Source organism: Hylobates moloch, unplaced genomic scaffold (assembly GCF_009828535.3).
Source record: "Hylobates moloch isolate HMO894 unplaced genomic scaffold, HMol_V3 SCAFFOLD_8, whole genome shotgun sequence".
Lineage (NCBI taxonomy): Eukaryota > Metazoa > Chordata > Mammalia > Primates > Hylobatidae > Hylobates > Hylobates moloch.
In genome coordinates, this window is record NW_026652283.1 from 76,489,475 (window position 1) to 76,509,947 (window position 20,473).

General features: G+C 40.0%; 1 protein-coding gene across 5 annotated transcripts in view; it reads left to right on the plus strand.

The window, feature by feature from the left end:
• SFMBT1 (Scm like with four mbt domains 1) overlaps positions 1–20,473 on the plus strand; it is a 156,566-nt gene that overhangs the window by 94,827 nt on the left and 41,266 nt on the right. For all 5 annotated transcript variants that reach the window (XM_058442976.1, XM_058442975.1, XM_058442974.1 and 2 more), the window contains exons 3-4: positions 2,487–2,581; positions 17,305–17,545. In XM_058442976.1, coding sequence (XP_058298959.1) covers positions 2,487–2,581; positions 17,305–17,545 — 336 coding nt within the window. The remainder of the gene's footprint in view (positions 1–2,486; positions 2,582–17,304; positions 17,546–20,473) is intronic.

A 20,473-nucleotide genomic window follows, 5' to 3' on the forward strand; every position in this document is an offset into this window, starting at 1 on the left:
AGGGGAATGCCTCCAGCTTTTGCCCATCAGTATGATATTGGCTGTGGGTTTGTCATAAATGGCTCTTATTATTTTGAGATATGTTCCATCAATACCTAGTTTATTGAGAGTTTTTATTTTATTTTATTTATTTATTTTTTGAGATGGAATCTCGCTCTGTTGCCCAGGCTGGAGTGCGGTGGTGCAACCTCGGCTCACTGCAACCTCCACCTCCCTGGTTCAAGTGATTCTTCTCCCTCAGCCTCCTGAGTAGCTGGGACTATAAGCGCACGCCACCACGCCTGGCTAATTTTTTTGTATTTTTGGTAGAGATGGGATTTAACCATGTTGGCCGGGCTGGTCTCGAACTGCTGACCCTGTCATCCACCTGCCTCGGCCTTCCAAAGTGCTGGGATTACAGGCGTGAGCCACTGCACCCAGCCTATTTTATTTATTTATTTATTTTTGAGACAGTGCCTCGCTCCATCACCAGGCTGGAGTGCAGTGGCGCGATGTCAGCTCACTGCAACCTCTGCTTCCCGGGTTCAAGCAATCCTTCTGCCTCAGCCTCTGGAGTAGCTGGGACTACAGGTGCGTGCGGCCACACCCAGCTAATTTTTGTATTTTTAGTAGAGATGGGGTGTCACCACGTTGTCCAGGATGGTCTCCATCTCTTGACCTCGTGATCTGCCCGCCGCAGCCTCCCACAGTGCTGGGATTACAGGCGTGAGCTACCACGCCCAGCCTATTGAGAGTTTTTAACATGAAGGAATGTTGAATTTTTTCAAAGGCTTTTCTGTGTCTTTTGAGATAATCATGTGGTTTTTATCTTTAGTTCTGTTTATGTGATGAACTACGTTTATTGATTTGCGTCTGTTGAACCAGCTTTGCATTTCAGGGATGAAGCCTACGTAATTGTGGTAGATAAGCTTTCTGATGTGCCTTCTGCATTCTGTTTGCCAGTATTTTATTGAGGATTTTTGCATTGATGTTCATCAGGAATATTGGCCTGAAGTTTTATTTTTGTTGTTGTTTCTCTGACAGGTTTTGGTATCAGGATGATGCTGGCCTCATAAACTGAGTTAGGGAGGAGTGCCTCATTTTCAGTTTTTTGGAATAGTTTTAGAAGAAATGATACCAACTCTTCTTTGTACCTCTGGTAGAAATCTGCTGTGAATCCATCTGTCCTGAGCCTTTTTTAGTTGGTAGGCTGTTCATTACTGCCTCAATTTCAGAACTCATTATTGGTCTATTCAGGGATTCAGCTTCTTCCTGGTTCAGTCTTGGGAGGGTGTATGTGTCCAGGAATTTATCCATTTCTTGTAAATTTTCTAATTTATTTGCATAGAAGTATTTATAGTATTCTCTGATGGTTGTTTGTATTTCTATGGGATCGGTGGTGATATCTCCTTTATCATTTTTTAATGTGTCCATGTGATTTTTCTCTTTTTTCTTCATTAGTCTAGTTAGTGTTCTATTTTATTATTTATTTATTTATTTATTTATTTTTGAGATAGAGTCTCGCTCCATCACCCAGGCAGGAGTGCAGTGGCACGATCTCGGCTCACTGCAACCTCTGCCTCCTGGGTTCAAGCAGTTCTCCTGACTCAGTCTTCTGAGTAGCTGGGATTACAGGCATGTGCCACCATGCCTGGCTAATTTTTGCATTTTTAGTAGAGACGGGGTTTCACCATGTTGGCCAGGCTGGTCTTGAACTCTTGACCTCAAGTGATCTGCCCACCTCAGCCTCCCAAAGTGCTGGGATTACGGATATTTTATTAATTTTTTCAAAAAACCAGTGCCTGTATTTGTTTATTTTTTTGAAGGGTTTTTCGTGTCTCTATCTCCTTCAGTTCCATTCTGATCTTGGTTATTTCTTGTCTCCTGCTAGCTTTGGGGTTTGTTTGCTCTTGGTTCTGTAGTTGATTTAGTTGTGTCGTTAGGAGATCTTTCTAGCTTTTGGATATATTTTAAAGATAGTACCTACGGAATTCTTCTATGGATTGGATATAAGGTATGGAGAAAAAGGGAGGGAGGCAAGGATAATGACACTTTTTTTGATTAAGGTAAAATATTTACTAGGAGTATCTTTCACTCAGAGAGTACTAAGAAAGGATCAAGTTGAAAATTTAAGTTTGAAATGCTTATTAAGTATCTTCAATGTTTGATGTGAGAATACTAAATTTCAGTCCAAAGTGATAGTAATGGTTTATACTCCTACCAGTTTTATATGATCCATTTGGGTGAACTCTAGATTTGGGTGCCTCTTGAGCAAGAGATAGCATGTCAAACTGCTGTTCTGTGAAGATTCGTTGACAATCAGTGCACTAAGGACACCTATCATTTAAAAAACAAAAACAAAACAAAACAAAATCCCACTTAATTCTTTTGTGCAAAATCAGTTGTGAAGTAAATTCTGTAAAGTTAGGTTTATTAGGTTTATGTTTTTATACCTTGAGTTTTCTTTAATTGGGATTCACCTGTTTTTGTTTTATTTTTAATTCTAGATGCCGGCTCTGGTATGGAAGAGGTAGAATTAAGCTGGGAAGATTATCTAGAAGAAACAGGGTCCACAGCAGTTCCCTATGGGTCTTTTAAACATGTAAGCAATAACTATATTTGCCTTACTGGTGTTATATCCCTTTATTTCGAATCTCTGTATTATCATTAGAGAATTTAAAGTTATTTTAATTTGTGGTACTTGAAAGAATTTAAGAGCTTTTTCTTTCCTCCTGCCACCCTTAGTAAGAACACTTGCCATATTCTCTTTTTTTTTTTTTTTTTTTTGAGACGGAGTCTCACTTTGTCACCCAGACTGGAGTCCAGTGGCACGATCTTGGCTCACTGCAAGCTCTGCCTCCCAGGTTCATACCATTCTCCTGCCTCAGCCTCCCGAGTAGCTGGGAGTACAGGTGCCCGCCACCACGCCCAGCTAATTTTTTGTATTTTTAGTAGAGACGGGGTTTCATCATTGCCAGGATGGTCTCGATCTCCTGACTGTGTGATCCTCCTGCCTCAGCCTCCCAAAGTGCTGGGATTACAGGCGTGAGCCACCGTGCCTGGTCACACTTGCCATATTCTAAAATCCTTTTTGGTTTTGTATATTTTCTGCCACTCAATGCATGACTTATCTTTTTGACCATTTATGAATATTCCTTTACTTTTGTCAAAAAACCTTGTCATAAATTGAAAAAAATTATTGTACTTTGTTGCATTTACTTTGTTGCATTCATTGAAAGTAATTTCAATAGCATTATTTGCTGTCACTCTTATTGAGCAGAACATAAGTATGACATACATAATTACATGTCATATTAGTGGCCTGTGCAACCCAGTTTTATGCCCTAACAACCCAGTTTAATGCCTTGTCAATGACAACATATTTGCCCTGTGTAATGACTTTAGAATGTAAGAAAGTACCCCAAATTTTGTTCGTAATTTATATCTAGACGTAGATTTTTTTTTGGTGAGGGGGGTGAGGGGTCAGTGTCTCACTCCATCGCCCATCACAGCTCACTGCAGCCTCAGCCCCCTGGGCTCAGGTGACCCTCCCACCTCAGCCTCTTAAGTAACTGGGACTACAGGTGTACACCACCACACCCAGCTAATTTTTAGTTGAGATGGTGTTTCACCATGTTGGCCAGTCTCAAACTCCTGGGCTCAAGCAATCTTCCTGCGTTGGCCTCCCAAAGTGCTGGGATTACAGGCGTGAGCTACTGTGCCCATCCTAGACCTAGTTTTTAACCTCTTTACTCTAATTCCCTCTTAAAACACACAGAATAATTAATTCTAAAACTACTTATTTCATATTTGTCATAGTCTGCTTGGGCTGCCATAACAAAATATCATAGAGTAGGTGGCTTAAACAACTGACATTTATCTTCTCACAGTTGTGGAGACTGAAAGCCTAGGTGTGTAGCTGCTTTCTGGTGAGGGCCCTCTTTCTGGCTTGCAGATAGTTGCCACCTTGCTGTGTCCTCACATGGTAGAAACAGCAAGAGCTCTGTGGTGTCTCTTCTTAAAGGAAGAAGAACCAATTCTGTTGGATCAGGGCTCCATCCTTATGACCTCTAAATGTTTGCACCCTCCCAAAATTTATATGTTGAAACCTAATCCCCATTGTGGTGGTATGAAAAGGTGGGGCCTTGGGGCGGTGATTAGGCCATAAAGGTTTTTTCTCATGAATGGGATTAGCGCCACCATTATAAAGGAGGCTTGAGAGAGCTTGTTTGCTCAACTTCCACCATGTGAAGACAGCAAGAAGGCACCATCTTTGAAGCAGAAGGTGAACCCTCACCAGATCCTGAATCCACTGGGGCCTTGATCTTGGACTTTCCAGCCTCCAGAATTGTGAGCAGTAAATTTCTGTTGTTTATACATTTTCCAGTCTAAGATATTTTGGTGTAGCACCCCAGATGGACTAAGACAACTTTCATAAAGGGCCTATATCCAGTCATACTGGAGCTTAGGGTTCGAACATACAAATTTTGGGGTGAACAGTTTAGCCCATAGCAATGTTCAATAGGGCATACTTCTTTTGTTCTAGGATTTGTGAAGACACTGATGCACAGTCAGTGTTGTCTGCGAATATAAACCATATTATTTTAGCTGCTTTGTCTTTATATGCTTAAGAGTCCCGCCATTCTCCTGCCTCAGCCTCCCGAGTAGCTGGGACTACAGGCACCTGCCATCATGCCCTGCCAATTTTTTGTACTTTTAGTAGAGATGGGGTTTCACCGTGTTAGCCAGGATGGTCTCGATCTCCTGACCTCGTGATCCGCCCGCCTCGGCCTCCCAAAGTGCTGGGATTACAGGCGTGAACCACCGTGCACAGCGAGTCCCACTATTTTTAGTTTTTCACCTGTAAAAACTCAGTCATGTTAGCTGCCCTTTTTGATTATTCTTTGTTCATTTATATCTCCCTTAAAGTGGTGAGAATTACATATTTCAGATAAGGATTTTATTTCATATTGCATTGTTGGGAGCAAGCCCCCCAAAGTCTGGCCATAAACTGGCCCCAAATAAAATCTCTGCAGGACTGTAACATGTCTATAATGGCCCAAGCTGGAAGGTTGTGGGTTTACGGGAATGAGGACAAGGAACACCTGGCCCGCCCAGGGCAGAAAACCGCTTAAAGGCATTCTTTAGACACAAACAAAAGCATGAACAGTCTGTGTCTTTAAGGGCATGCTCCTGCTGCAGTTAAATAGCCCAACGTATTCATTTAATTCAGCCCATCCCTTCGTTTCCCTTAAGGGATACTTTTAGTTAATTTAATATCTATAGAAACAATGCTAATGACTGGTTTGCTGTTAATAAATATGTGGGTAAATCTCTGTTCAGGGCTGTCAGCTCTGAAGGCTGTGAGACCCCTGATTTCCCACTTCACACCTCTGTATTTCTGTGTGTATGTCTTTAATTCCTCTAGCACCGCTGGGTTAGGTTCTCCCCGACCGAGCTGGTCTCGGCAGCATTAATCTTTTGTAATTGTTTTCAATATTCTTTTTTAACATGAAAAGCCTATTTAGTGGTTATGTAATACCTTTGAATTCGTGTTTTTGGTGTTATTCTTATTCTGATAGTATTTACCCAAGCTTATTTATTTGTACTGATATTCAAATGGAGAACAAGTTTTCTTACAAAGATTCTGGTTCTAAAAATGTCATGTTAAAGAAACAGATTTCACCTCTTCCTCTTTGAATGACAAAGCAACCAGGAGAGTAGAAAACAAATGCAAAACTTCTTTATTGTCAAATGTAGGAAATATTTGTAAATCTGAATCATAATGTGTGGTGAAGGGCTGCCAAATACGGTGAAAATCTAGCATAAGTGTGGGAAGATTCTGAGATGGGATGCTTGTGGCTAGTAGATCATAGGCAAAGCTGGTAGAACTCAGATCTCCAAATCAAAGGAGATAGATGTGCAGGCCTATAGCAAGAGTTTTACAGGATCCAATTTGGAACACAGGAAGGAGGAATTAGAGGTCAATCAGATTTGCAGGGAGAAAGGGTCTCAAAGAGTGAAAAAGCCTTGCTTGTGTGCATTCTGGTGGAAGGAAAGGCACGCGTTGTGGGAAAGGCACTAAGTGTTACCTACATGCTCTAGGACAAAAGCTTTAAACTGTTAGGGAAGGATTACAAACTCTTATTAATCCTGCGACAAAGGTACAGACCCATTATACCCTGGGAAGTAGAATAGAAGGGAAAATAAGCCCTCTGTACCTTGGGAGAGGGATAGGAATACATACTGGAGCATTATGGATTCCCTACAGTTGAGGGACAGGTAGGATCACTGAGAAGTTCCCACCCCCTAGACCCAGAGACACAGAGCCTCCAAGACTGTGGCTGAGTCTCACAGAGTACTCTCTCATACCTGTCCCCCACCACCAAGTGAGTGTTGAAAAATGGTGGTCTGTTGTATGGGAGAGGCAAGAGCATGGAGAGAGATGGTCTCTGAGGTGTAGTCACCAACAGAAGACCTAAATCTGAGGGTGGAACAGGAGACATTGAGATAAAAAGAAAAACCCTCTGGCAAATGAGCCTATACCCTAAATCATAGATAATACTAGAGGACTTTGAAGCCTGTGGTGTACTTGTGAATGCACCATAGCAACAATAAAACACAAATCCAGCTTCACTTCTGATTAGATTGACTTAACTTTCTCTCTGAAACTAAAGGCCTAAGAAAAGAAGAAGCATGCCCATTTCCAGGCATAAATACTATTTGCCTCATTCTTGACTATTCTATACATAATGTCTGGCTTCCAACCGAATATTATGGGGCACGTAAAGAAGCCAGAGACAAACAGCAAACTGTCAAAAGACAAAGCAATCAACAGAACCAGACTCATATGACCCAGATGTTGGAATTTTAAATAACTGTGACTAATATGTAAAAAGCTCTAGCAGAATAGGTGGAGAACATGCATGAACAGAAAAGGAATTGCAGCAGAGATGGAAACTGTTAGAAAAAATGAAACAGAAATAATAGAAATGAAAAATGTGATAACAAAGTTGAATACCTTTGGCAGGCTCACCAGTAGATTTGACACAGCTGAGGAAAGGATCCATGAATTTGAAGACAGATCAATAGAAATAGCCCAGATTGAAATACAAAGAGAAAAAAGAGTGGGAATTTAAAAGAGACCAGAGCAACCAACAGTGTGAGATATTACCAAAAAGTGTAATATATTTATAATTGGAATCTCAGAAGGAAAAAGAAGAGCGAGGAGAAGATATTTGATGAGATGGACAATTTTCCAAAGAAAAGAAAGATACTATACCACAGATCCAAGAAACTCAGATAATGCAAACAGAATAATTACTAAACAAATAAAACCTACCCAGACACATCATATTCAGACTACTGAGAACCAAGGAGAAAGAGGAAAATTCTTTAGAGACACTGTGCAACCAAGATAGTTGGGTAAGATTTTTAAGATGTTGAAAGAAAAAAACTTAACCCGGAATTCTATATCTAGCAAAAATTTCATCCAAAAGTGAAGGAGAAATAAAGACTTTTTAAAGGAAAACAAAGTAAGGGAATTCATCACCAGGAGACCTGCACTACAAAAAACAGTAAGGAAACTTCTTAAGACAGAAGGAATTTGCTATAAGACAGAAACTTGAATCTACACAAAGAATTATGGGAGTGGTATAAATGTAGATAGATAAAAAGTTCATTTTTTCTTAATTTCAATATCTCTAAAAGATAACTTTGAAGCAAAACTAGTAGAAATATACCGTGTGTTTATAGCATATGTAACTATAATAACACAAATGATGGGACAGAAGATTGGGAGTAGTATACCATTCTAAGATCTTTACATAACATGTGAAGTGGTAAAATATCATTTGTAAGGAGACTGCAATTAAAGATGCATATTGAAAACCTTTCGGCAACCACTAAATTAAACAAATTATTGTGGTAAAATATACGTAAAATTTGCCATTTTAATCATTTTTAAAAATTAATTATTTATTTTCATAGACAGGGTCTTATAAAAGTAAGACCCTGCCCAGGCTGGAATGTAGTGGTGCAATCATAGCTTACTGTAACCTTGAACTCCTAGGCTCAAGCAATCCTCCCACCCCAGCATCCTGAGCAGATAGGACTACAGGCATGCACCACCATGCCTGGCTAATTTTTCTATTTTTTATAGAGACAGGGTCTCACTGTGCTGCCCAGGCTGGTCTCAAACCCTTGGGGCTCAAGCAGTCCTCCTGCATTGACCTCCCAAAGTGCTGAGATTACAAGTGTGAGCCACCATACCTGGCCTCATTTTAATAATTTTTAAGTGCATAGTTCAGTGGCGTTAAGTACATTTACAATGTTGTACATCCATCAGCAGAACTTCTTTTTTATCATCTCAAATAGAAACTGTGTACACTAAATACTGACTTTCTATTCTGTCCTTCCCTGACACCCCAGTAACCTCTATTCTTCTTTCTGTGTACCTCACGTAAGAATTGTGTAATATTTGTCCTTTTTTGTCTGTCTTATTTAACTTAACACAGTGCTCTTAACATGTTTTCAATTTTCTTTTTAGTGGTTGCCCTTGAGTTTGCAATATACATTTACAACTAATCCAAGTCCTCTTTCAAATAACACTATACAACTTCACAGGTAGTGCAAGTAGCTTATACCAAAGTATTAGCAATTCCTCCCTCATGTCCCTTATAACATTGCTGGCATTCATTAATTTACAAGCTGTAATATTCATAAGCTATGGTCACCAAATACTTTGTCGCTATTATTATTTTGAACAAGCCATTATCTGATAGTTCAATTCAGAATAAGAAAAATTAGACTGGGCACAGTGGCTCATGCCTGTAATCCCAGCACTTTGGGAGGCCACGGTGGGAAGGTTGCTTGAGTCCAGGAGTTTGAGACCAGGCCAATCAATGTAGTGAGACCCTGTCTCTACAAAAAATTTAAAAATTAGCTGGGCATGGTGGCATGTACTTGTAGTCACAGCTACTAGAGAGGCTCAAGTGGGAGGATCGCTTGACTCCTGGAGGCTGAGGTTGCAGTGAGCTATGATTGTGCCACTGCACTCCATCCTGGGTGACAGTAGATTCTGTCTCAAAAAAAAAAAAAAAAAGAAAAAGATTCTATTTTACCTTCTTTTATTTCTTTTCTAATGTGCTTCTTTTCTTTATGTAGATCTGAGTTTCTGACTGATATAATTTTCCTTCTTTGTAAAGAATTGGGCCAAGCATGGTGGCCCACACCTGTAATCCCAGCACTTTGGGAAACTACGGTGGGTAGATCACCTGAGGTCAGAAGTTCGAGACCAGCCTGGCCAACATGATGAAATCCCTTCTCTACTAAAAATACAAAAATTATCCAGTCGTCGTGGCAAGCACCTGTAATCCCAGCTACTCGGGAGGCTGAGGCAGGAGAATCACTTGAACCTGAGAGGCGGAGGTTGCAGTGAGCCAAGATCGTGCCACTGCACTCCAGCCTGGGCAACAAGAGTGAAATGCCATCTCAAAAAAATAATAATAATTTCTTTTAATATTTCTTGCAAGGCAGGTCTACTGGTGACAGAATCCCTTAATTTTTGTTTGCCTGAGAAAATCTTTAGTACTTTTTAAGGATAATTTTGCTTGATACACAGCTCTAAATTAGTGGCTTTTTGCTTTAAATGCCTTAACTATTTCAGTTCTCTCTATCCTTGCTTGCATGGTTTCTGAGGAAGGAAAAAAAAAAAAGACTGTTAGAGAAGGAATGTGTTTCTTTTTTTTTTGGAGAAGGAATTTTAAAATGTAAAAGAAAACCTTTGATTTTTCTTTTCTTCTTCTTTTCTTCTTCTTCTTCTTCTTTTTTTTTTTTTTTTTAGATAAGAGTCTTGCTCTGTTGCCCAGACTGGAGTGCAGTGGTGTGATCCTAGCTCACTGCAGCTTCAGGCTCAAGCAGTCCTCCTGCCTCAGCCTCCAGAGTAGCCGAGACTACAGACACCCACTACCATGCTTGACTAACTTAAAAATATATATATATTTTGGTAGAGATGGGTCTTACTATGTTGCCCAGGCTGGTCTCAAACTCCTTGCCTCAAGGGAACCTCCTGCCTTGGCCTCCCAAAATGCTGGGATTATGCCGTGAGCCACCATGCCTGGCCTAATATTTCTTATTCTTTGTTGAGGGAACATATAACAGTTTATTCAAAATAATGACAGCAGTCAGGTGCGGTGGCTCATGCCTGTAATCTCAGCACTTTGGGAGGCCATGGCGGGCGGATCACCTGAGGTCAGGAGTTCAAGACCAGCCTGGCCAACATGGTGAAACCTTGTCTCTGCAAAAATACAAAAATTACACAGGCATGATGGTGGGTGCCTGTAATTGCAGCTGCTTGGGAGGCTGAGACAGGAGAATTGCTTGAACCTGGGAGGCAGAGGTTGCAGTGAGCCGAGATTGTGCCATTGCATTCCAGCCTGGGCGACAGAGCGAGACTCCATCTCAAAAAAAAAAAAAAGTAATGACAGCAACAATTTATTTGATTATGTATGCTTATGTATAAATATATGCTAAGGCATGCTTACGTATATAAATGGTAGCAATGATACAAGGGAAGAAATAGTGGAATTAGAATTGTTATTATAAGGGTTTTTTTAAATCACAGAGTGGATCTGGATTAGTTTAAATGTATATTGTGAACTCTAGGGCAACTACTAAAAACAGTTAAAAGAAATATGATATGCTAAGAAGGCAAAGTGGAATAATATAAAATGCCTGTTTAAAACCACAGAAAGCAGATAAAGAGTGGAAGACAAAATAGAAACAAAGAACAAGGCAACAAATAGAAAACACTAACATGTATGGTAGATATTAATTCAACTATATCAGTAATCACTTTGAATGTCAGTGGTCTAAATGCACTGTTAAAAAGGTGGAGATTATCAGAGTGGATCAAAAAATATGACCCAACTATATGTTGTCTATAATAAAAGCACTTTAAATATAAAGAGACATATAGGTTAAAAGTAAATGGATGGAGAAAGATACGCCACGCTAACACTAACAAAAAAAGAGAGTAGCTAGCTATATTAATGTCAGACAGAGCTGACTTCAAAGCAAGGAATGTTATTAGGGATAAAGAAGGACATTATGCCTGTAATCCCAGCACTTTGGGAGGCCGAGATGAGTGGATCATTTGAGGTCGGGAGTTCAAGACCAGCCTGACCAACATGGAGAAACCCTGTCTCTACTAAAAATACAAAATTAGCCAGGCGTGGTGGCGCATGCCTGTAATCCCAGCTACTCAGGAAGGCTCAGGCAGAAGAATCGCTTGAATCCAGGAGGCGGAGGTTGCAGTGAGCCGAGATCATCCCACTGCACTCCAGCTTGGGCAACAAGAGCGAAACTCGGTATCAAAAAAAAAAAAGAAGGACATTACATAATAATAAAGGGGTCAGTTCTTCAAGAAGACGTAACAGTCCTTAAAATGTATGCATCTAACAACAGAATGTAAAAATACGCGAGTCAAAACCTGGTAGAACTGCATGGAGAAACAAATGGATTCAATATTATTAGTCAGAAAATTCAACACCCTTCTATCAAAAATGGACAGATCCAGCAGGCAGAAAATTAGTAAGGACATTGTTGAGCTCTGCAGTAGCATAAATCAACTGGATATAATGGACATCTATAGACTACCTCAACAACAGCAGAAGACACATTCTTCTCAAGCTCACATGGAACATTCACAAAGATAGACCACAGCAGGCCCATAAAGCACACCTTAACAAATTAAAAATAATATAAATCATACAGTGTGCTCTCAGACCACAGTGAAATTAAACTAGAAATCAATAACAGAAAGATAGCTGCAAAGTCCCTAGTTACTTAGAGATTAAACAACACACTTGTAAATAACACATAGATAAAGGAAGCAACCTCAGGGGAAACTTTGAAATATTTGGAACTAAATGAAAATACAGTAACATTAGAAACAAAATGTCTAGGATTAAATGTAAAAAAAAATTGCAAGGAGGCTGGGTGCAGTGGCTCACACCTGTAATCCCAGCACTTTGGGAGGCCAAGGTGGGAGAATTGCTTGAGCCAAGGAATGCGAGACCAGCCTGGGCAATATAGTGAGATCTTTTCTACAAAAAAAAAAAAAAATTAAAAATTAGCCAGGCATGGTGGAGCACACCTGTAATCCTAGCTACATCAGAGACTGGGTGGGGGGATCCTTTGAGCCCAGGAGACAGAGGTTACAGTGACCCGAGATTGTGCCGCTGTACTTCAGCCTGGGCGGCAGAATGAGAGACCCTGTCTCCAAAAATAATAATAATAATAATAATAATAATTGTAAGGCAACTCCAATTCGTTATTGATGTAAAATAAAGACCTTTATACATGAAGGGATACACCTTGTTCATGTAATGAGAGAGTCACTATTGTAAAGATACCAGTTTTCCCTAACTAGGTCTGTAGATTTACTGCAAACAAATTAAATTCCAAAAAATACATATATATAAAATTTTAGGTCGAAATTGACAAGCTGATTCTGATTTTTATATGGATATATCATGGATCAAGGATAGCCAGACACACCTAAAGAATAAGACAAAATGAGAAGACTTGCTGTACTAGATATCAAGTTTAATTAAGATAGTATAGTGCTACTCTAAGGAAAAGTAAATCAGAAACAGATCCACTTTTGTAGGGGCACTTGATTTATTACAAAGGTGATGACTTATAGTGGTCGGGAAAAGTGCTGGTTTAATTGTATACACATGTTGAAACAAATAAACCCTTACCCATATTTAACTTCATATTAACTTCATTAATTCCAGGTGTATGTTCTAAATATGATAGCTCCTAGATAATAATGTAGTTTATGATCCTTATGACCTTTAAAGATAGGAAAAGATTTGTTTAAAAATACAGAAAAAGCAGCTGGGTGCGGTGTCTCACGCCTGTAATCCCAGCACTTTGGGAGGCCGAGGCAGGCGGATTGCTTGAGGTCAGGAGTTCGAGACCAGCCTAGACAACATGGTGAAACCCCATCTCTACTAAAAATACAAAACTTAGCCGGGCATGGTGGTGCATGCCTGTAGTCCCAGCTGCTCGGGAGACTGAGGCAGGAGAATCACTTGAGTCCGGGAGGCAGAGGTTGTAGTGAGCTGCACCACTGCACTCCAGCCTGGGCGACAGAAGGAGACGCTGTCTCGAGAAAAAAACAAACAAAAAAATATATATATAGAAAAAGCACTACCTTTTTTAAGGAAAAATATTGATAAATTAGACTACAATAAATTTAAGAACTTCTGTTTATCAAAAGACATCATAGTGAAATGAGAAAAATATTTGCAACACAACTGTCAGAGAACTGATGTCCACAATATAGACTGAATTTAAAAATAGATAAAGAACTTAAGCATTTCCCAAAAGAAGAAATCTAAATGACTAATAAATATAAAGGTTGTCAACTTGATTAATAATCAGATCATACAAATTAAAATTACAATAAGATACGTGACACACCTTCCAAAATGGTTAAAAGTGAAAAAGGGGGCCGGGTGCAGTGGCTCATGCCTGTAATCCCAGCACTTTGGGAGGCCGAGGCGGGTGGATCATGAGGTCAGGCGATCGAGACCATCCTGGCCAACACAGTGAAACCCGGTCTCTACTAAAAATACAAAAAATTAGCCGGGCTTGGTGGCGGGTGCCTGTAGTCCCAGCTACTCAAAGGCTGAGGCAGGAGAATGGTGTGAACCCAGGAGGCGGAGCTTGCAGTGAGCGGAGGTGGCGCCACTGCACTCCAGCCTGGGCAACAGAGTAAGACTTCGTCTCAAAAAAAAGTGAAAAAGACTGAAAATAGAAAAATGTTGGTCAGAATGGGGAGCAAAAGGAGCCAGGCATGGTGACTCACGCCTGTAATCCCAGCACTTTAGGAGGCTAAGGCAGGTGGATCACTTGAGGCCAGGAGTTTGAGCCAGCCTGGCCAATATGGTGAAACCTTGTTGCTACAAAAAATACAAAAATCAACCAGGTGTGGTGGCACGTGCCTGTGGTCCCAGCTACTTGGGAGGCTGAGGCATGAGAATCACTTGAACCTGAAAGGTGGAGTTTGCAGTGAGCCAAGATCACTCCACTGTAGTCCAGCCTGGGTGACAGAGCAAGACTCTGTCTCAAAAAAAAAAAGGAATAGAGCAAAAGGATTTCTCATATGCTATTGGGAAACTAAATTGCTACAACTTCTTTGGAAAACAGTTTGGTTGTTACCTATTTTAGAAATTCATGTATGTATGTACCAAGAGACAAGCAAAAATGTTTATGGTATCATTATTTGTAGCTTCCCAAAACCGTGAACTGCCCAAATACCTAGTAACTAGTAGAAATGGAACGAATAAATTGTGACATATTCATTTAGTGGAATACTACACAGTAGTGAAAAGAAGTAAACTACCGTTAACATGCAAGAGCATGAGTAAATCTCATGGGTAATGTTCGACGAGAGAAGCTCCACTCAAAAAATATTCATATTGCATAATTTCATTAACATAGTGTGGAAACATAGTCAATATAACCATAGTGTTTAGGATAGTGATAGAACAGGTAGTGACTAGCAGGGGAAGACTTTTTACACAGAATGTGGGACTTTCCCTCTCTGGCTGTCTCCAGGATTCCACTTGCATTTTCCAGTGTCTGTGGTTGCCATATTGCATTTATTTGTCATGTCTTCATAGTCTCCTCTGGTATATGACAGTTCCTCGTTCTTTCTTTGTCTTTTATGGACTTGACACTTTTGATGAGCCTATATTGCATGTCAATTATTTGTGGAATATTCCTCAATTTGGATTTTTTTTTTCTCATGATTGGATTGAATTTGTGCAGATTTGGTAATAATGTTGTAGGAATGGTATTGTAGTTATCTTCTATGAAATCAAGGCTACATGATATTGATGCAAACTTTGATTGGTTAGTTACGTGGCATCTGCCAGATTTTTTCACTGTAATGTTGCTGTTTTCCCCTTTGAAGTTAAAAAGAATCTTACTGGGAGAACCTTTGAGATTTTGCAGATATCCTGTTTCTTGTCACAGTATTTTAGAGTCCATCAATAATTCTTGCCTGCAATGTTTATCTTTTTTTCTTTTTCTTTTTTTTTTGAGACGGAGTCTTGCTCTGTTGCCCAGGCTGGATTGCCTGCCATGGCACGATCTCGGCTCACTGCAAGCTCCACCTCCTGGGTTCATGCCATTCTCCTGCCTCTGCCTTCTGAGTAGCTGGGACTACAGGCGCCCGCCACCACGCTTGGCTAATTTTTTTTTGTATTTTTAGTAGAGACGGTTTCACCATGTTAGCCAGGATGGTCTCGATCTCCTGACCTCGTGATCCGCCTGCCTCGGCCTCCCAAAGTGCTGGGATTACAGGTGTGAGCCACCGCGCACGGCTCTTGCAATGTTTATTTCTTTGGCATTTGTCTACTAGTGATTTTCTATTTCCACCTTTTTTTTTCGATATTTATTAACTGGTTTTCTACTCTAACGAAGATCTGTCCCCTCTCCCCTATTTATTTGTATCAGTGTGGACTCATAGATACTTATTTAAATCTATTAGTTATAATGCATTACTCTCACTATTTATTTTATTGCTCAAATTGTCCCAGATGTAGCCAGTGAGATCCTTCTAGTTGTCTTGTATGTTCCTTCAACATACTCCCATAATTTTTTGATCATTTCCTTACTTTCTGGCATCACGAGATATTCCAGGCTCTAATTGTATTTTTCCTATCCCAGAATTGGAATAAGTTTTTTTCCCCAAAGACCTTTTTTTTTTTTTTTTTTTTTTTGGAAGGTGGTATTTAGAAATCAAAATTTGGGCCAGGCACGGTGGTTCATGACTGTAATCTCAGCACTTTAGGAGGCCAAGATGGGCAGATTGCTTGAGGTCGGGAGTTTGAGACCAGCCTGGGCAACATGGCAAAACCCCGTCTCTACAGAAAATACAAAAATTAGCCAGGCATGGTGGTGCACATCTGTGGTCTCAGCTACTCAGGAGGCTGATGTGGGAGGACTTCAGGTTGCATGAGCCGAGATTGCACCACTGCACTTTAGCGTGGGTGGCAGAGCCAGTCCCTGTCTAAAAAAATAAAAAAGAGGCCGGGCATGGTGGCTCACGCCTGTAATCCCAGCACTTTGGGAGGCTGAGGTGGGTGGATCACCTGAGGTCAGTAGTTCAAGACCAGCCTGGACAACATGGTGAAACCCCATCTCTACTAAAAATACAAAAAATTAGCTGGGTGTGGTGGCGGGCGCCTGTAACCCTAGCTACTCAGGAGGCTGAGGCAAGAAAATCGCTTGTACCCAGGAGGCAGAGGTTGCAGTGAGCCGAGATCGCGCCATTGCACTCCAGCCTGGGTAAACAGAGCGAAACTTTGTCTCAAAAAAATAAAAAAGAAAAGAAAGAAATCAAAATTTGTACACTATATTTGCTTATTGTGACTACATGTCATTATTTGTAGTCTCTCTCAATTCACAGAGTTGGGAAATACATGTGTGTGGTTGTCTCCATCTCTATTCGTTCATTTCTTTATTCATCCATCCATCTGTCTATCTGCCTATCTGTCTGTCTCTATGTGCCTACCAATCAATCATCATGTCCCTGTTCAGATACATCTGATTCCAGTCCAACACCACAGGCTTCCCTTTGCTTATTCGTCACTTTTCCCATGATGAGAAACCTGGCTCTTATTATTCATAGTATATTTATTTAATGTTAGTATAAAGTATTAATAGTTCCAGATTTGCTAACCCAGACCTTTGTGACCATATAATGTTTCATCTAAATTAGAACACTTTTGAGAGGGAAAGGGGGGATGTTATTAATTATTATTTAAGAGTAATTGGTGGAAACATAGACTTTTAGGGAAACTGGGAAGTATGGCTCCCTGTATATGGTACATATTGTACTAATTTATTATCATTACGGTTTATTTTTGTCTTTTCACTTTTCTAGCGTCATACATTTCCTATTGATTGATGCAGAAATCATTCTTGTAAACAATGTGTTGAAAGCTATTAAAATGGTGACTAGTAATTTATATACTTAATAGAAAGCATTTCCTGTAATCATAATAGACTGCTTTGGTGAAAATATTGAGTTCCTTCATTGTCAGATGGAACAGAGCAGCATTGCTATTCGTTTGTTTTATCCGGATTACTTCTGTAAGTTAGAATTGGAATTTCGCAGGCTTTCCTTGAGATGTTATTGTATTTAGTGCTTCAGAATTGTAAGTCGTAAAAAAGAACATTGGTCAAAGAAATACTCATTTAAGATACTTGTCTGGTGCTTAATAACATTTCCCTGTTAAGGTGGACACACGTTTGCAAAATGGATTTGCTCCTGGGATGAAGCTGGAGGTGGCTGTGAGAACAGATCCTGAAACCTACTGGGTTGCCACCATCATCACCACCTGTGAGCAGTTGCTCCTTCTCCGCTATGATGGCTATGGGGAGGATCGGAGAGCAGATTTCTGGTGTGACATCAGGAAGGCTGATCTCTACCCCATTGGGTGGTGTGAGCAGAATAAGAAGACCCTTGAAGCCCCAGAAGGTAATGAAATACTTCCTATCAAGACGTGACGTGATTTTGCTGTAAGAAAATTTGGATTGTCCACAGTCTTGAGGTTTTCAGTCTCTCGAGCATATAGGTTTACCCAGCTTTTCTAGGTTAGCATTTTGAGTAAAAATATTTATAAGGAATAATACACATTTCCCTGTCCTTTAAAATTATTTTCTTTGCTACGTAAAGCCTCAGGTTTTTATGATGCTCATAGGGAACACTAGCTGCTTATCATCCTTTCAGACCGTGAGGTTCTCTGAGTTTGAGATTTGTAGATCTGGTTGTTTTTAAGCCCGTTGGGCCAGACTGATGTTTTGTTGATTTTCTTTTGTTTTTACTGTCCTCTCTCCTCATACCCTCAAGCAATCTGGTAACTAGGAACACTTAAATGAACCAAATCAAGCACCATTCCAGAAGGAGTAAAAACCAAATTAAGCAGAAGAGAGACAATAAAGGCAAAAGAAAAGAGAAGGGTGAGATAAAGGTGGGGAAAGATAAGAAAATACCTGAGTTGTCTGGGCGGGATGGCTCATGCCTGTAATGGCAGCACTTTGGGAGGCTGAGGCGGGTGGATCACCTGAGGTCAGGAGTTCGAGACCAGCCTGGCCAACGTGGCGAAACCCCGTCTCTACTAAAAATACAAAACAATTAGCTGAGTGTGGTGGTTCACAACTATAATTCCAGCTACTCAGGAGGCTGAGGCAGGAGAATCACTTGAACCCAGGAGGCGGAGGTTGTATTGAGCCGAGATTGCGCCACTGCACTCCAGCCTGGGTGACAGAGTGAGATTCTGTCTCAAAAGAAAGAAAATACCTGACTTTTGGTATTTTTCTTTTAACTTCTTACTTTGATGTAATTTCAGATTTACCAAAAAGTTATGAGAATCATATGGAAAATTATTGGAGACTTTTTGCCAAGTTTCTCCAAATGTTGTTAATGTTGACATATATGATGTTTATCTTGTCTCCACTGCTTTACGTATGTTCTTTTAATGAACCACATGAGAGTCAGTTTTAGATATGATGCCCTTTTATTCAAAAATACTGTATGTATTTCTAAAAATAAAGTATTCATGTTACAGTAAAATATGAAAATGAGGAAATTAACTTTGATACAATACTGTTTACAGATAGTACTCAGTTTTTTAAAAGGAACATTGTTTAATAAACATGGTCTTATTTTTATATTTATATCACTTTCTAGTATTTTTGTTTTTATTTTCATTTCTATTTTCTTGAGGCAGGGTCTTGCTGTATCACCCAGGCTGGTCTCCAACTCCTGGGCTCAAGTGATTATCCTGCCTCAGCCTCCCTAATAGCTAGTACCACAGGCATGAGCCATCATGCATCATGCCTGGGCCTTATTCAGTTTTTACCAGCTATTCCAATAACATTTAAAATAATTTCGTTCTATTTTATTTTTTTGAGACAGAGTCTCGCTCTGTCAGCCAGGCTGGAGTGCAGTGGCGTGATCCTAGCTCACTGTGTCCTTGAACTCCCGGGCTCAAGTGATTCTCCCACCTCACCCCTGCCAAGTAGCTGGGTCTACAGGTGTGTGTCACCATACCCAACTAATTTTTAAACTTTTTTTGTAGAGACAGAGTTTTGCTGTGTTGCCCAGGCCAGTCTCAAACTCCTGGCCTTAAGTGTTCTTCCTTCCAAAGTGTTGGGATTACAGGCATGAACCACCACGCCTGGCCCAATAACTTTTTTTTTTTTTTTTTGAAACAGAGTCTCGCTCTGTTGCCCAGGCTGGAGTGCAATGGCGCAATCTCAGCTCACTGCAGCCTCTGCCTCCTGGGTTCAAGCAATTCTCCTCCCTCAGCCTCCCAAGTAGCTAAGATTACAGGCACCCGCCAGCTAATTTTTTGCATTTTAGTAGAGACAGGGTTTTGCCATGTTGGCCAGGCTGGTCTTGAACCCCTGACCTCAGGTGATCTGCCCGCTTCGGCCTCCCAAAGTGCTGGGATTACAGGCATGAGCCACCGTGCCTGGCCAATAACTTTTTTTTAATTAAAGAAAAATCCCAGATCATGTGTTACATTCAGTTGTCATGTCTCATAAGTTTCCTGTAATCTGGAACAGTTCCTCAGGGCTTCGTCTTTCATGACTTTGATATTTTGAAAGTTACAGGCCAGTTTTCCCAATGTTCATTCTATCCTGGTCCCAATAATGTTCATTATGCTGTATTTCTTTTCCTGGTCCAAGATTCCTGTCTAGAATCACATTGCATTTAGTTGTCATGTCTCTCTAGTTTTCTTAACCATTCTTTTTCTTTTTTGAATTGACATTTTTGAAGAACAGGCCAGTCATTCTGTCAGATTTCCCACAATTTGGGTTTATCTGATGCTTCCTTTCATTCAGATTGTTCACTTTTGGTAGGAAAAATGCAAAAGCTGTGCCCTTCCAGTGCATGATATCAGAAGGTACATGCTATTGATTTGTCTTATTATAGGTAAAATTAACTTCCATCACTTGATTAGGTTCGTATATGCCAAGTTTCTTCATTGTAAAGGTATTATTTTTTGCTTTTTAGTTAGTGTCTTGTTGGAAGATACTTGGAGAATATGAAAGTATCCCATTACTCTTCACACTGTAATCCACTATTCTTAGTATCCATTTATAAATTTTATCTGAAACAATTATTTTTTCAATAATTACCAAATGGTGTTTTAAAAATTTTTTTCTACATTTCTTAATTGGCTTTCTACTATACTATAGAAAGAGCTTCCCCCTTTCCTCTATTTATGTATGTATGTGTATATGTAGGTATGTTTATCAGTGTAGACTCATGATTCTGATTTTATTTAATGGGTTATAATCCTTTACTATTTCTTTTGATCCTGAAACTGTCCTAGATTTGGTGAGTGGTTACCCCTTCAAGCGGGCTACTGTATCCTTTAAATATGTCATTATTCTT